Source organism: Etheostoma cragini, chromosome 9 (assembly GCF_013103735.1).
Source record: "Etheostoma cragini isolate CJK2018 chromosome 9, CSU_Ecrag_1.0, whole genome shotgun sequence".
NCBI classification, from domain to species: Eukaryota; Metazoa; Chordata; class Actinopteri; order Perciformes; family Percidae; genus Etheostoma; species Etheostoma cragini.
In genome coordinates, this window is record NC_048415.1 from 22,471,144 (window position 1) to 22,486,079 (window position 14,936).

Genomic DNA, 14,936 nt, shown 5'->3' on the forward strand with positions numbered 1-14,936 from the left:
TATACACAGTGTGTGTGTGTGTGTGTTCCAATGCAAATGTTTTTTTGGGCCTCAGCAGGTGTTTATGTATACTTTGTATCATGTGTTTGAGATCTGAATTCATTTTGTGTTATTGAATGGAACTTCTATTAAACTATTACATCTTTGCAGAGTATGATTATTATTTGTTTATCAATCATCAATCGATGTATTTGTCACATGACATTATTTTCCAGTAAAGTGTTTATCACGGGTTTGGAAGGAAGTGTTTGAATTATTAATAAAATGGGTTCCTGAAAAGTGGTCAACTATGTAAGTCCTCTTTGGGAAACACTGTTCACCCTGAGGATCATTAACCCATCTGAGGTCTGAATCCTCCAGGAGCTTGACCCATGGCGTCTGCCCTGCCATGGAAACACCCAAGCCAGCATTCTGTTTCTATGGCGAGGGCCCGGAAGCGCCTATCACCTTGGCAACTTCGACTCGGATTATGGTGCTACTACTTGGCTGCAGTCGCTCCTAAACTTTCTTGGTTTAAAAGTTGTCAGAGATTTCTTGACACTGACGTAACTCTCTAGCCATTTCTTTATGTAGGTTTACGTTTCTTATTACATTATTTTAATGACATGCTAGGTTTGTGCTTTGTTTGACTCAGCATTTGACTTCCAGCAATCTAACCTGAGTTAGCGTAACAGCAAGCTTAAATTAGCTAGCTACAGCTAATGAAACGTTAGCTGACTATTGTTAAAGCAATGAGTTGTCAACGGGAGCAAGGTGCCCACTCACCCAGACTGGAGGCTGTGATTCAGGTTGGTAACATACTGACATATCCCAGTAAATACATTACCGAGCACTGTTTAACAACGGTAGCTAGTACTAGTTTTTTCCTTTTAACGACGACAGTAAGCTATAAATACCCATCAGTATGCAATAATAAAGTGTGTGTTATTGTGAGATGGGCCATTCTGCATAATTATGGAACTTAAAGCATATATTTTGATACTAATATTTGTGTAAAAGTACTTACTCAAGTAGTACATTTGAACTTTGAAATGTATTTCTAATACTAATAACAATGGCTCAGTTCTATTAACATAGCTAAGTGTCCCAGTAAACCATGACAGAGCCAGCACACACAATACCAAGACCCTGAAACTAAAGCAGCTAGCACAAGTGGAATCCAGTCATCAATAATTCCAATTAACTTATTGCTTTTCCTAAGTTGACATGTTGACATTTCCTGCTCAGTTATGTGATGTGTTGGTGTGACTGGTATGATTGTAGAAGTTGGAGGAGTCTCTGCTTCACTCTGATGGGAGCTCAGGAGAGAGGACTCTGACACTTCAAGGTGATGGAGAGGAGTCCGGTGTCCCACCTACGCCGGTCTTCACCCGCATCCGGCAGATCATCACACACAATCTGGCAGAGAGGCCAGCTGGTAGGAAAGAGAGCTTGAATTCCAATTGAACGCAGGCAGTACAAACAATAAATCTACCTTGGTGGATATCAGTTATCATTAAACCTGATGTGGTAAGATTGACACTTCTGTATGCATGATCGGTTTCCTTATCCCAGGAGAGCGCTCTGAGGTCAGCGAGCTGGAGGAGAGCAAGGCCCTGAGGGAGCAGTTTTTTCCGAGCCAGATGGACCGTGACCAGCCGCTAGTCAAACAGGCAACAAAGTTCAAGGTCAAGCTGTGGAACGTTATTTAGATTGGTAGCATGTGTTGTACCTGTGCTATTCTAGTAGAATGTTTGTTCTGTAACGGAAAGGCAAAGAAACTAATCAAAAATGAAAGAATTACCAATTGGGATGCACAGGGGATATCATCTAGGTAAGTACAGCTGAAACATATTATCATATAATTACTTGTGATTTGAACAGCCAAATACATAAAATGTAGGCTTCTCATGAACATCATAATGTCTGAGTTTACATATTTAACGATGATGATGACGACTCAGTCCCACCTCATCAAATGGTATCTATAAACACTTTTTCCAAGTGTTTACCATTTACCAACCTAGCTGTGTCTCCTAACTAAGACTGCATTGGCTAACATTGTTTATCACATAAGATGTCAATGCAGCTCTCACAGGAGCTGGTGCATGTAATGTTGTTGATGGTCAATTTGTGAAGTTTTGTTTGGAGATGAGATTAAGAAGGTCAGCCACACTAGAGCATTGACTGCAAAAAGCTACATTTGTTTGAGATTGAAATGGTTACAGTAAACTATAGTGTACTACTGCTTTTTTCAGCAGGGAAAGCCTTTTGGGGCTGAACAAACAAACAGTGTAATAGGTTAGCATACACAGTAGTAAAAACTGATGGGGGAAAAGGTTTGGAATATACAAGTACATACTCACGATTTAATTTATGTAACTTGGCACAAGCACATATTTATGTCATGCATATTTCTTTAATTAACTGCTGTAGAATTACGGTTTACATATTACAGAAAGTGTCGTATAAGCATTAACTGTGTGTGTGTGTGTGTGGGTTTGTGTGTGTGTGTGTATGTATGAGGGGGTGAGTAGTGTGTGTGTGTGTGTGTGTGTGTGTGTGTATGTGTTTGTAAGTGCAAATAAGAGAGTGTAGGGTGGATCATGAAGGGTTTCCTTGTGGTCTGTTCAGGTAGACTCAGACCCCCTGTGCTCCTGAGGACCGGCGTCTCCCTTCATAGCCTCCCATGGTTGCCCGTCCATTTAGCTACTGCTTTTTTCTGTGAAATTGTGAAGGTCACTGGCCTCCTCCCTGGAGACTGTCGAAGAAAAAGCTCATTTTTCATGGTGAACAAAGCAGCCATTTGTGATCACACTGCCTTCATTCTGCCGCTTAAATGTAATGAATTCCCACTGCTTGCCTTACTCTTGGAACCTTTTTTAAAACCAAGGCTCTAAATATATCTTCATTAGCTTGGCAGTTATCTATATATATATATATATATATATATATATATATATATATATATATATATATATATATATATATCATATTTATTTTGTTGATATTTTTAGATATCTGACAAGACCCTAAACAGAAACAACATAAGCTAGTGTAACTAATATTTGATGCTCACATTACAGCTGGATGTTTTTCTGATATTGCCTCAAGGGTCAAAAGGTTCATTACAAGACTCCTGTTGGGACTTGTCTCTTCCATTGATAGGTCCTGTCTATTTATTCGGTACAGAACAGCATGATTGTTTGCCAGCTTAATAATTCCAACATATTTCAAGTGATGTTAACTAAATTACTTATTGAGTTCTTTTAGTTTTTCTTTTATATGTGATGAGATTTGGTTGCAATGAACATACAAGTGGAAAATATTAGAACATAAAAAATGAGAAAGAATAAGATAATGATTCCTATTAATATTGATGTGAGCCATAAAAATCAGTCCTGCCCTATTCAGCCAATGACAAAGAAACCTTGAAGTGAGCTACAGGAAGGTGTTAATCTATCAATGCACTATAATTTTTCCAGCAACATTACAGGAGATTTGGTGACAATGGAGTCTCTGCTGGTTGCCTGGCAACCTAACATAGACAACAAGACTCCAAGAAGTCACTTCTTACGGCCAAGAAATAGTCCTGAAATTTAAGCAAGTCCCTAGGTAGGGCTCCAGGCTTTGAAGCACATTGAACATTGTGGCCAAATGGTGGAATTGCAACTCCTGGTCCATCATGTTAATGTCCCTTTGGCCCAGAAATACTTTTTCCATAGACTTAAATGGCGAAAGAGATATCTGCAAATGAGTTGGTAAATTGTTTTGATCGTCACAATTCTCGGAAAGAACCTGTTACACATCAGAATCCATTCAGTCTGGTAAAGTTGTAAAGTCTAGAAGAGCTGCTTGATTAAATCATATAGCCGGCTTGGCCGGGCTGAGGGTCTCCAGTGCGCCTGCTCTATGGGCCGCACAGTGTGGAATCAGCGCTGATTATCTGGTTTATTATGGCTCAATGATGGCTTCATGCACCCCTGAGCAACTCTCATTGGAATAACCGGGGCTCCACCTCAAACGCTGTATCCAGTTCTTACTTAACATCCATGACGGGGCAGCTGTGGCTCAGTGGTAGAGCAGTTGCCTGCCAATTGGAAGGTTGGGGGTTCAATCCCTGGCCCTGCAGTCCCATGTCAAAGTTTCCTTGGGCAAGACACTGAACCCCTAGTTGCCACCGATGCTGCGCATCGGAGTGTGAATGCGTGTGAGTGTAAATCGGATGAGCAGGTGGCACCTTGTACGGCAGCCTCGGCCACAGTGTATGAATGTGTGTGAATGGTGAATGTTTCCTGTATGATGTAAAAGCGCTATGTAAATACAGCATAAACCCCTTGACATTTGTCATTTTTACACTGGATTTGTTGTACAGGTTAAAGAAATGTGATATAATGCAAGTGAGCCTTAGAGGTGATGCTTTGTGGGTGTGTGGGTGTTTTTTGTTATATTACTTTGGCCACAACCAGCTAGCTATTTCCAGTCATTGTGTTAAACTAAGCTAACGGGCTGCTGGCGGTAGCTTCATATTTACCGTACATAAGAGTGGTATCAATGTTCTCATCTAACTCTTGGCAGGAGAGCGAATTATTATATTTCCCATAATATCTACCATTCCTTTAATGCATTTTTTTTTAGTTTGAAATCATGTTGCCTTCTTTGAAATGTATTCTTGTAAGATCATACAAAATATGATGCCCAACTACCAAAGGTTTCTTTCTAAAATCCATCTGATGCTCATATTGTCAGAATGTCACCTAAAGCAGGCCCATCACTGAATGCATGATATACTTAGTTATCGCAAACCCAACTTTCCTAAGTCTGACAGAAGTCCATTAATGCAATACTGGTGAAGTCACACCTGGACTCTGAAAGCCTTCCTCTGTGTCTCTGTTAAGTCACTCAGTGAAATCTCTGATGACCCCAGAAAATTACACATGAACCAGGATAAACCTTTACCCACTTTGTGAGTTGGATGGCCTCAGGAGGTTGGAGAACATTTAGGGGTCTATACCCTCTTGCCTGAACATTTGGCAAGAGGCTGCACAATACTGCAGTGTAGCAGTCAGTTGGATAAAGATAACCTCTTGTTGAATGATTTCTGACACCAACTGCCATTTGCCAGTGCCCTCTGAAATCTTGAATCCCCTGGGTCTCTACTTAAGAACCCTGTCAAACATAGTTGGAGCAGTTAAAGTCTGTTTTAAGGTATTGTGTTACTGTCCCCTTTTACTCTGCTACCACCCTCTGTTTCCAGTTTGTTTTTTCCTGCTGGCACAAACCCATTAATTTAGGCTGCAGTCTCAATGGAATGCTGCCAGAAAGTCTGACTCTCTTAACTATCATGAAATTGTTAGAATGAATCACCTTCCTCAAAGAAAATATTCTTAAAAGCTCATCCTGTGCTGAATTATTTGATGAAAGTATTCCCTTAAACCTTTTCAACATTAGGCTACTCATGTTACCTGCCTTTAAAGTCCAACATTAGGCACACTTTTCAGTTCTTTTTCATGTGTCCAGAGTGTCTAATTGAACATGAAGTCTTTACCTGATTGACTGGTATAAGCATATTAGTGTGTTCACTCCATGGTAACTTACTCACAGCAGCTCCCCTCCTCGCTTCCATTCTTCCTATTTGTTAAAATACATTTTGTAATTAGCATCAGTGATGATACATAAACAGCTTTCGCAATCAGCGTGGGCTCTTTCACAGAGTCAGCACTCAGGGGTAATGTGAGGAAAAGGGGGAACGGGTACGTTGTAGAAGTAGGATAGTATGTTTTTTGGGCAGCTTGGGGGCGATGGACATCCGCTCCAGCTGTGTTTAGGAATCTGACAGATAGTGCACTCCATTAATTCCCTTTATTAAGCCTCTGGGCCCAGGCCAAGCCAGGGAAAACGATTGCAGCTGTAACCCTTCACGTGCTTGCTGGACTGTGCACTCATGGCCAGATTTTGCCCTGGGTGAGTCAAAGAGAACCAAGGATGTGGAGTAGTTGCTGGATATGCCTGGAACTGTATCTCTCTATAGATAAACAGGCATTGATCCACAATGCTAGTGTTATATGCCCGTGTTGTAAGAGAGGAGAGAATTGACTCTATTGATTCCATAACATTTAAAAAAACAGTTGAAGTATGAGTTGGTGAGTTATCAGATTTCCAAATGTTGTCAAATTAGCTCAGTGAGAGAATATGGTAATCATACCTTGGTTACTGAAATAGATTGTATTTTAATCTACCGCATGAGCGAGGCAGCAAGTCTTGGCCTTAACACCAAAGCCTTCACAAGGGCCTTGACAATGATTCTCTTGTTGCTTGTTGGCAGATGAATCAAAGCAAGATTATCCCTTGATGTTGTTTGATGTTGTTTGAGACAATACTAGGAGTGGCACAAATCATACATATCAAGAAATATAAAAAGCTAATTCAAAGCACATTTTAAGAGGCTGAAAAGTAATTTACTTGGAAACAAAAGCAAAACTCAAGACACAGATACATGGAAATGAAAAAACCTTTTTGTATAAATTGCTTGCATCTTTGATATTATTGCAAAAATGGCAGTAGATGACCTCAGAGAGTCGTGCAACTTTGGGATTGGGCTCATCCCACTTTAGGGGGCCACAGAGGCTGCTAGAGAGTGATTGTACTCTTAGGCAGATCGTAAATAGCAATGGTGTTCAGTGAGCAAACTTCTGGGCCCCTAGGAAGCGCTGTAAGCCCTTTGAGGTGGGGCAGATGAAGGACTGGGATAACTCCTCTCTCTTATTTGCCTTTTTACAGTCACCAATGGATGGGTGTGTTGTGAAGAACAATGAGTTCAAACTAACATGGTGATGCGATTAAATTATGCGAGGGAGTAGATAGTGATGTAGGGGAGTTCAGTGAAGGTAGGGGTCTTCACAACAGACTGTTATGGCACCCTGTTGGGAGCTTCCTGCACAGAGCATGGCTAATCCAGAGCAGCCTCTGTTCTCCTGCTTTACAGCCGACTGGGGAGGAACAATAAAAAAAATCGTCCCCTCTGTAGTGTGTGGAGTAGGGGCGAGGGGCTGGCAAGAAACCCACACACTGCAGCTGAGCTATGTATGGAACAAGTACAAACATTCTAGCTCAACAGGGCAGGGTAGGGACCTTTAGGAGTTGCCAGGGACACCTGGTTACTGAATGCACTGTAACTTTGGGATGGCGTTGTCTACAGCAGTGACACAGTTGATGGAACTGAACTACACGTATATGGGCAAATACATACCAGATAATAATGTGTCCCCTAAACAGTAGAAACAAATCTGCAATATTTGTGTAATTTGCATGACCTTCCAGCTCTAGGGAGGTTGGTATGTCCCTGTGATATATGTTTTGATGATGTCTTTAATTTTAGAAAGACTGCACCGAATTAATCAGTTAGTTTGACAAAAACAAAAAGTCAGGGTCAAAGTGATAAGAATTGTAAAAAATGAAAGCTCTTTCCCAGACTAGAGGTTTTGCTATGACATTGCCCTTACTAATAGTTTGCAGTTTGCAACTACAGGACCAGGTTTTACTGTGTGTACAGTGTATCATTTGTAGCAGTTTGATTACTTACAAATAGATGCCCTCCATAAGGCCCAAAATGTAGATTGTGCTCATTTGCTGTACTGTAATAAACTCTGTGCTTTGGCCATGTATTCAAGCTGTATTTAGTCCATGCTTGTTAGTAAGTCAGTGTTATTGCTATAGTTGTGCCAAAATACATGAAAAGATGCATAATCACCACATCTTTACACACAGCTGTTTCCAGGAGTCCCTTTAAACACAGCTGCTGCAGTTATGTGAGTTTCAAACACTCCGCCCATGTTGTACCTCCCTTCTCAGTCCCTAAAGCTGTCACTTCAACAACGGGCAGTAAAAGAAGTTTTTGTGCTCTCTGGGTCCTCAAAGTAAACACCAAAAGCACAGAGCCAAGTGCATGATGGCTGTTAGTGTAGTTTGTAGTAATAAATTCTGAAAAGGGCATTTGAAAATGTGTTAATAATGTTGGCAAAGTGGCTGGGTTCAGTGTCGAACAGTGAGACTATTGTCTTGGCTCTCTTGGAGCCTGCTGGACAGATTAAGCACCCAGAGAAGAGATGAGGTACAGAAGAGAGGTGGGAGGGAGTGGGTTCGAAGGGTTGATTTGAAGGGCTTGGATGGTGGTTTGGAGTGTGTTGCAGGGGAGGGGGCTCCCCTCGCTCTCACTCTCCTCCTCTCTTTTTAAATGAGAAGTCGGCAAGGGCAGCTGGAGGCACGCAGTGTGTTGCAGTGCTCTAGGGCCATGTGGTTTGTATTAGTGAGGACAGGGTGTCTGGCACCAGGGTAGAGAGCGGGTGATGCAGGAGGAGTTTAGGTTGTGTGAGGCTGAGAGGTTACAGGACATTTGGATTTCAGAATGGAGATTCTAGACCAGTGAATTTTGAATTGTCTTTGTTTTTAGATGAAGTTGACAGATACATCAATCATGCATAAACGCCAATACACAAACATAATGTGCTTGGACATTCCATGAACTGACATTAATACTGTAACCCCTCCCTCTAACTTTAAAACCAGCAACTGTTGCGCTGACCTCTAGCTCACCTGGTAGATTGTGCAGCCCATGTAGTCCTAGGCAGCGGCCCAGGTTTGAATCCAATCTGTGGCCCTGTCATCCCCTTCTCCATTTTTTCCTGTCTCTCAAGCTATCATTAAGGCAATAAATCTCCCCACAAATAATTTTTGTGGAACTCGCACTCTAACTCAATATTGTGTATCTCTCATTGGCATAATGACCCCCCAGTTATCCAAACTGGCCAGTGCAACACCCCCCCCCCCCCAAAAAAAAAATGTCCCTTTACATAAATAAAGACATTTGCACCGTAAATTGATGCAGACAAGGCACAAATTGTTGCAGAAAAAAATTGCCAGAAGAATGCAGAAAATAAAGTGTTTGATGTTCAACGTTTCAATCTTGTGCAAAATTGAAGCTCTCAACCCCGCCAATGATGAACACAAAGTTACGCCCTTGGGCTCTCTAGATTGGTTTAGTCAATCACAAGTTGACCAAAACTGCTAAATGACTTGTCTGAATGCAAACATATCCTTAATCATTGGAATAGCAAGATAATTAGGATGAGATAGACCTTGTTACCATCTTGTTAAGTAAACCCATATAATGTAATGCACTACAACACATTTAGTGTGCAATAAATCCTTGTGAAGGCTGTAATGGACATACAGTTCAGTATAATGCAGCCAAGTACATAACACCACAACAGCCACAAAAACAACAATGTCACACCTCCATGAAGCAGAATAAGCTTTAAGATTTATTTCAGGGTTGTTGCAAAGAATTGCATACAAATCACCTTCCAATACAATGAAACTGCATTCATTATATTTCTAGGAAAACATATTTTGTCCCAGATCAATTAAATATTTTTATAATCATAGTCAGCATAGATAGAGGGTCTGTGGATTAGTTGTTCAAACAATCAAAGGATTTTCACCCAGGAGGCCGCTGTTCGTGTCCTGCCTAGGGACCTTTCTATGAGATCATTTTTCAATGCAAATCACACCAGCTATTAAGCTAACTGAAATAACACCATGCTAATCTCGAGGTATGGTGAAGGGTATTTGATCATGGGGGGGGCTATTTTAATTCCAAAGCCCAAGGGAACTTTATCAGAATGCATAGTATCCTGATCCATGAAATAACTGGCCTTTTAAAAATAAAAATGTGCCTTCTATGGGAATTTAACATAGGGGGGTGTATACTTGTGCCCCCGGTATTTTAAGGAAGAACATTTATTTATTTACAAAGTAAATTGCTGTCCCTAAAAGGTTGGATTAATGCCTTAACTCCCAAAATTTAAGAAAAATGATCAATTTCCAAAGGGTGTTTTTTTTTGTTTCTCTTTTTGATCAACTTTAGCATGGGTGTGTAAACCTTCTCAAGCCACTGTACGTAACATACTTAACTTTTATTTGTAGCTTAAATTTCATAACATGCATACCTTTGTTGAACCCAAACCATCATCTTTTTCCAAACAGAATTGAGTAGTTTTTTTAGTAGTTCAAATTCACAACATTAACCACGTGGTTAAAACAAGAACCGTTTCACAACATGTGCCCGTTGCTGGAAAATTACTTTTCCTTCAAGACGTAATTGAGAATGCAATTTAATTGTATGGGAAAGTATATTTCTTATAGACAGGATTGCATTAGATTGTACAAATGTATCTGTTGAACGTATAATTTAGTGCAGAGTGTGTGTGTTTACTATGTATTGTAATGTGCAATATTCTGTCACATTGTCATACTTGCTAAATGCTCATTTGTTGCCACTTCATCCAGCCCGATCAGATGTTGATAATGGACGCAGACCAGGACAGTGTATCATCAGGATCCTTGCAGTTGCAGATCAAGGAGAGAGCATACAAGCAAAAACTGCAGTCATACCAGGAGGCCCAGCAGAGACAAGCCCAACTTGTTCAGAAGCTACAGACCAAGGTGACTAGAAAAAGACCACACAATTCACACATTTTTAAAAATAAAAGTTTCTATGGCTCAACTGTTCACCTTATGATTGTTTTATCCAAGGTTCTGCAGTACAAGAAGAGGTGTGGGGAGCTAGAAGAGCAGGTGCTAGACAAGACATCAGAGTCTGAGAAGATGAGATTGATGGTACGTCCGGACTGAATCGGTAATGCTTAGATATGAATATTCAAGGCCAAAGTATAAAGGGCTTGCTAGGTCCTCCAGAGACCAGTCAGCATTATTACAGCATTAGTACAATGTCAATATGTATCAATGTTTAAAAAATTATTCAAAACAACGTTAATGTTAAACTCATGTTTGTTCTGTGTGTGTGTGTGTGTATGTGTGTGCGGGTGTGTGTGTGTGTGTTCGTTCAGCTGCAGGCCCACCTAGACTCCGCCCAGCGTCAGCAGCGGACAGAGCAGGATCTCAACATGGCTATCCAGAATAAGTCTGCTCAGCTGGAGGAGGAGCAGAAGAAGTGAGTGATAGGTACCATGTGCCAGTGCAGGTAGCCAGGCCATCCAGCCAATAGAGAAACGTGTCATTTTCTGTAGTCATACAAGCAATACATATTTGTTTTGTTTTTTAAAGTACACAAAGTGCACAAAGTTTGGAATCCAGACAGAGCAATACATTCATGGATAAAGCTGTTTTGCTTTTTTGTTTCTTGTTGAGAAGCAGAAATCAATCCTTGAGCTCTCCTGCTGTTTTCCCCTCTCCCTGGTGCAGGGAGAAGACAGAACCTGGCCTTGGCAGATAATCACAATATCCAATTTGTCATAGAAAATTTGTGGGACTATGTTGGCTCTCTTCTCCAAAGCATTTTAATGATGCTTCACATTAAGTGTGGGCCAACCTCTGCAGCTGAAGCCAGGTTTAGATGTCCTATGATCTATATAGATATGGGACTTTATTTGAAATGCCCATGGCAGAGACCTGATCAGTTTTACTACCTAAAATGTCATTAACTGCAGAGTTACCAAGTTTTATCCACTTAAGCACTTTGTAATGTAAGTGCAATGTAGAGTTAAGTCTACAACCACAGCTATGTTTTTGCTTATTATTAGGATTACTGCGTATCTGTTCCCTTTTAATACAATATCATCCCATACTGTACATGCAAACATGGGCTTGGCTTTCTCTCAGACAGATAACAAACGAGAATAAAATATTTTTGTAAAAAAATATGTTTACTCTGTAAGTGAGGTTAGCAAGGGTGGATCTAATGGCTCCAGATGTAAGAGTGAGATGCTGGTTAAATGAATGAGTTTGGGTAATGTGAAGGGGTTAAAGGAGTGTGTCATGACAGTCTTTTGGGGGAGAAATGCCAAATAGTCTCTCAGTGTCATAACGCTTCCTATTCCAGGTGTGCCAGCCTCAGCCAAGTCAACTCTATGCTGCGGGAACAACTGGACCAGGCAGGCACAGTCAACCAGGGGCTAACGGAGAGCTTGTGGAAGGCTCGCGAGGATGTTGACATGTGTGATACCCGTCTGCGCAGAGAGCAAGAGGTGAGAAGAATCACAAGTGCTTGAGTCAGAAAAGCAACTGTGACAACTCAAGTTTATTCCTGTCTGCACAGGGATTGTGCAAATAAACTCCTGTTGAGTTCACATAGGGTAGGAATTCCATTCATAGCCAGTTTTCTCAATTCATTTTCATTCCCTGTTCATTTCATTGCTATGATTTTTGAGTTGTTGTTTCCTGTGAAAACATTCCAACTGCTGAGGGGGAGGAACATTTTGTGCAAACAATGTGGCATTCGTGCTGTAAACGGGTTACATCTGTTGATTCAGGGAAATCCAATTATTTGTATGCCAGTGTGAGTCCAGCAGTTCCAGTATTGCATCTGTTTGGGATCACAGTAAAAAAGGGTGCCATAATTTGCTATAAGCAACTCTTACCACCCATTCTCCAGTCTCTAGCCCCTTGTTGTCTGCTTCTCTCTGCAGACGTGCGCCTCCCGACTGTGTCGTGAACAGGCTCGTGTCAGAACACTGTGGCGCCAGGCTGCTTCCCTGCGGAACACTTTCACCCAGCTCAGGACTTTAACTGACAGGTTAGTGTGGCACACTGCCAGAATCCCTCCAGCAACTCATAATTCCACAAGAACCCCCATGTCTCACACTCAGAACTGCAACCACAATCCATCTCTCTCACCTAAGGATAAAAGTGGAACAGGTCAACAGGGTCTCTAGGCCCCATGCTCATTGTTTCCTTACTGGGGGGAAAGATGGCCTAAGGTGTCTAGGCTCATTGTTGAAATTATCCATCAGACAAAGTTTGAGCCCTATACGACATGGCTTCTATCATGTTGAACTGTGAGCACATCTGCAGAGTAATTTGCTTTTATAATGATTGCTCAGCTCAAAGACAGCTGTACACAGTACTGTCATTTAAACTGAAGACACTTCAAAGTGAGAGCTTATCCTAGAGCTTCAAGGTGCCCTGCCACAATTATTTCATTACTTTGTGGTAATGTCTGAAGTTCCATGGACTCTGTAACATTTTGTATGGAAAAATGCCTTGGTTACGTTATTTCAAGCCATTGTAGCATTGTATAGAAAGCCTGCAGGGAGACTCAGCTCCATTTGGGTTAGTTCTCATTAATTTTCAACCAGCTAAGTGGCTTGACTCTAACTGGCTAACAGCTAGCCAATGAGAGCCTGGCTATCAGTATCCTGTATCCAGCGCGACCGGGCGAGCTCATGAATAGTAATGAGCTCAGGCCACATGACATGAGACTGACCAGCTGTTGTGATTGGCCTAATTTCTTTTTAGTGACTAGAGCTGACGGAGGAGGTAGCAGTTCATCTTCACATTCACCACATAACACACACACATATGGACCTCACACATTTAAAAAAATGCAAGTAAAAACGATTTTCTGTGGCAGGGCACCTTTAAACATTACATACATTCAACCATTTCAAACACAAACAGAGCAATTTTTAGCTAGACTGATGGATCACAACTGTATGAACAAAAACAGAATGTCATGTTTCCTTACCCTTTTTATCTTTCATATGTCATATGTTCTGTAAATCTTGATAGACATTATTCTTTTTAACAGGACATTGTCTGATATGCGTGAGGAGTGTGTTGCTACCCTCCGGCAGCTGAATGCTGCCTGCATGAATTTAGAGGTCAGAATGACACAGGAGGGCACCTCTAGTGGTGTGGAGACGTCAGCACTGGAGAGGCAGTTGAAGGACAAACTGAAAGAGGCCATGCAACTTCAGAGTCGCTGGGATGCAGAGAAAGTTGACCTTAACTCCAGGTAAGGTCATTTTCAAAGTCTCTAGGTCTGTATGTTATAAAGAGTTTCCTTCCTGTCTTTTAAAGTGACAGCCAAAATGACATAAAATAAAGCTGCATTTTGTTTAAGGGTCGCAGAATGCTGGTTTCAATGTTAACTTAAGGCAACTCATCCTTTAACTTAACTCTGAAAAGTCAGTACATGTATCAACATGAATTAGGGACTAAATAGTTACTAATGAAAGCAATTGTTCGATTAGAACATTTAAAGTAAGCCCCTAAACCTAGGACTGACGAGCCTTACACCGTTATTTGTCTACAGTCTCTGGGTTGGTCTAGCTGACCAGGACTGTCAAGAACATGAAAGCATCATAAACTGAAAAAGAAGTTCTTGGAGTGAGGTCATCTACAGTGCACTCGTTTGATTGAAAGAAAAGCCAAACGTTATCCTCTATATGGAACCCCAGAATTTTACATAGGCTTTGATCATTAAAATCCTGCACAACAAGCTATTTTCAGTGACTACTAGTGTTTGCACTTCAGTCAGAGGACTGCAGGGATGTCCGTGGCTTTGTATTCTGAATCTTGGCTGGCTTTCTATCTCATCAGAAGTCATTCGTAATCCCATTATTCTATGCAGATAACATGATAGTGTTGATAGTTTAGTAGAGGAGGAGTGTATGTCATTCTTTTATCTTCAGTGTCTTAAGAAACTGCTTGTGTGTGTATGTGTGTGAGATTTAGTTCTCTGTCTATTTCCATGCATATCGATCTTTACAGAATCTTGGAGTTGACTGACACAGTGAAGTACCTCCGCAGCCAGAACAGTGAGAAGGATTCCAGCCTCAAGGCCATGCAGATCAGTCTGGACAGGATGGTGGGACCTTTGTAATTATCTCTGGGAGGTGGTAAGGGGGTTAAAATTGCTGTGGTCTGGACACCAAGTTTGATAAACTCCACAACTTCCTTGTCTAGAGGGCTTCAATCTGGGAAATGTCAGGCTTGTGTTTTTGTGTACATCTTTACTGACCTTAATGGTTTCCTGCTCAGGAGACAAGGAGAACAGAGGACAAAGCAGAGATGGAGGTCCTACACACTGAGATCCAGGCCCACCAAAAGATTTTGTATCATGTTCACCAGGTCAGAAACAACTCACTGAGATAGAT

At 41.2% G+C, this 14,936-nt stretch overlaps 1 protein-coding gene across 1 annotated transcript in view; it reads left to right on the top strand.

Annotated features, from left to right (window-relative positions):
- The first annotated feature begins 463 nt into the window (after window positions 1–463).
- Window positions 464–14,936, top strand: part of crocc2 (ciliary rootlet coiled-coil, rootletin family member 2) — a 30,736-nt gene continuing 16,263 nt past the window's right edge. The window contains exons 1-12 of the mRNA XM_034880466.1: window positions 464–788; window positions 1,264–1,417; window positions 1,555–1,660; window positions 8,286–8,295; window positions 10,327–10,482; window positions 10,573–10,656; window positions 10,887–10,990; window positions 11,879–12,023; window positions 12,465–12,571; window positions 13,586–13,792; window positions 14,551–14,647; window positions 14,821–14,910. Of these exons, the coding sequence (XP_034736357.1) occupies window positions 732–788; window positions 1,264–1,417; window positions 1,555–1,660; window positions 8,286–8,295; window positions 10,327–10,482; window positions 10,573–10,656; window positions 10,887–10,990; window positions 11,879–12,023; window positions 12,465–12,571; window positions 13,586–13,792; window positions 14,551–14,647; window positions 14,821–14,910 (1,317 nt within the window). The 5' untranslated portion in view covers window positions 464–731. The remainder of the gene's footprint in view (window positions 789–1,263; window positions 1,418–1,554; window positions 1,661–8,285; window positions 8,296–10,326; window positions 10,483–10,572; window positions 10,657–10,886; window positions 10,991–11,878; window positions 12,024–12,464; window positions 12,572–13,585; window positions 13,793–14,550; window positions 14,648–14,820; window positions 14,911–14,936) is intronic.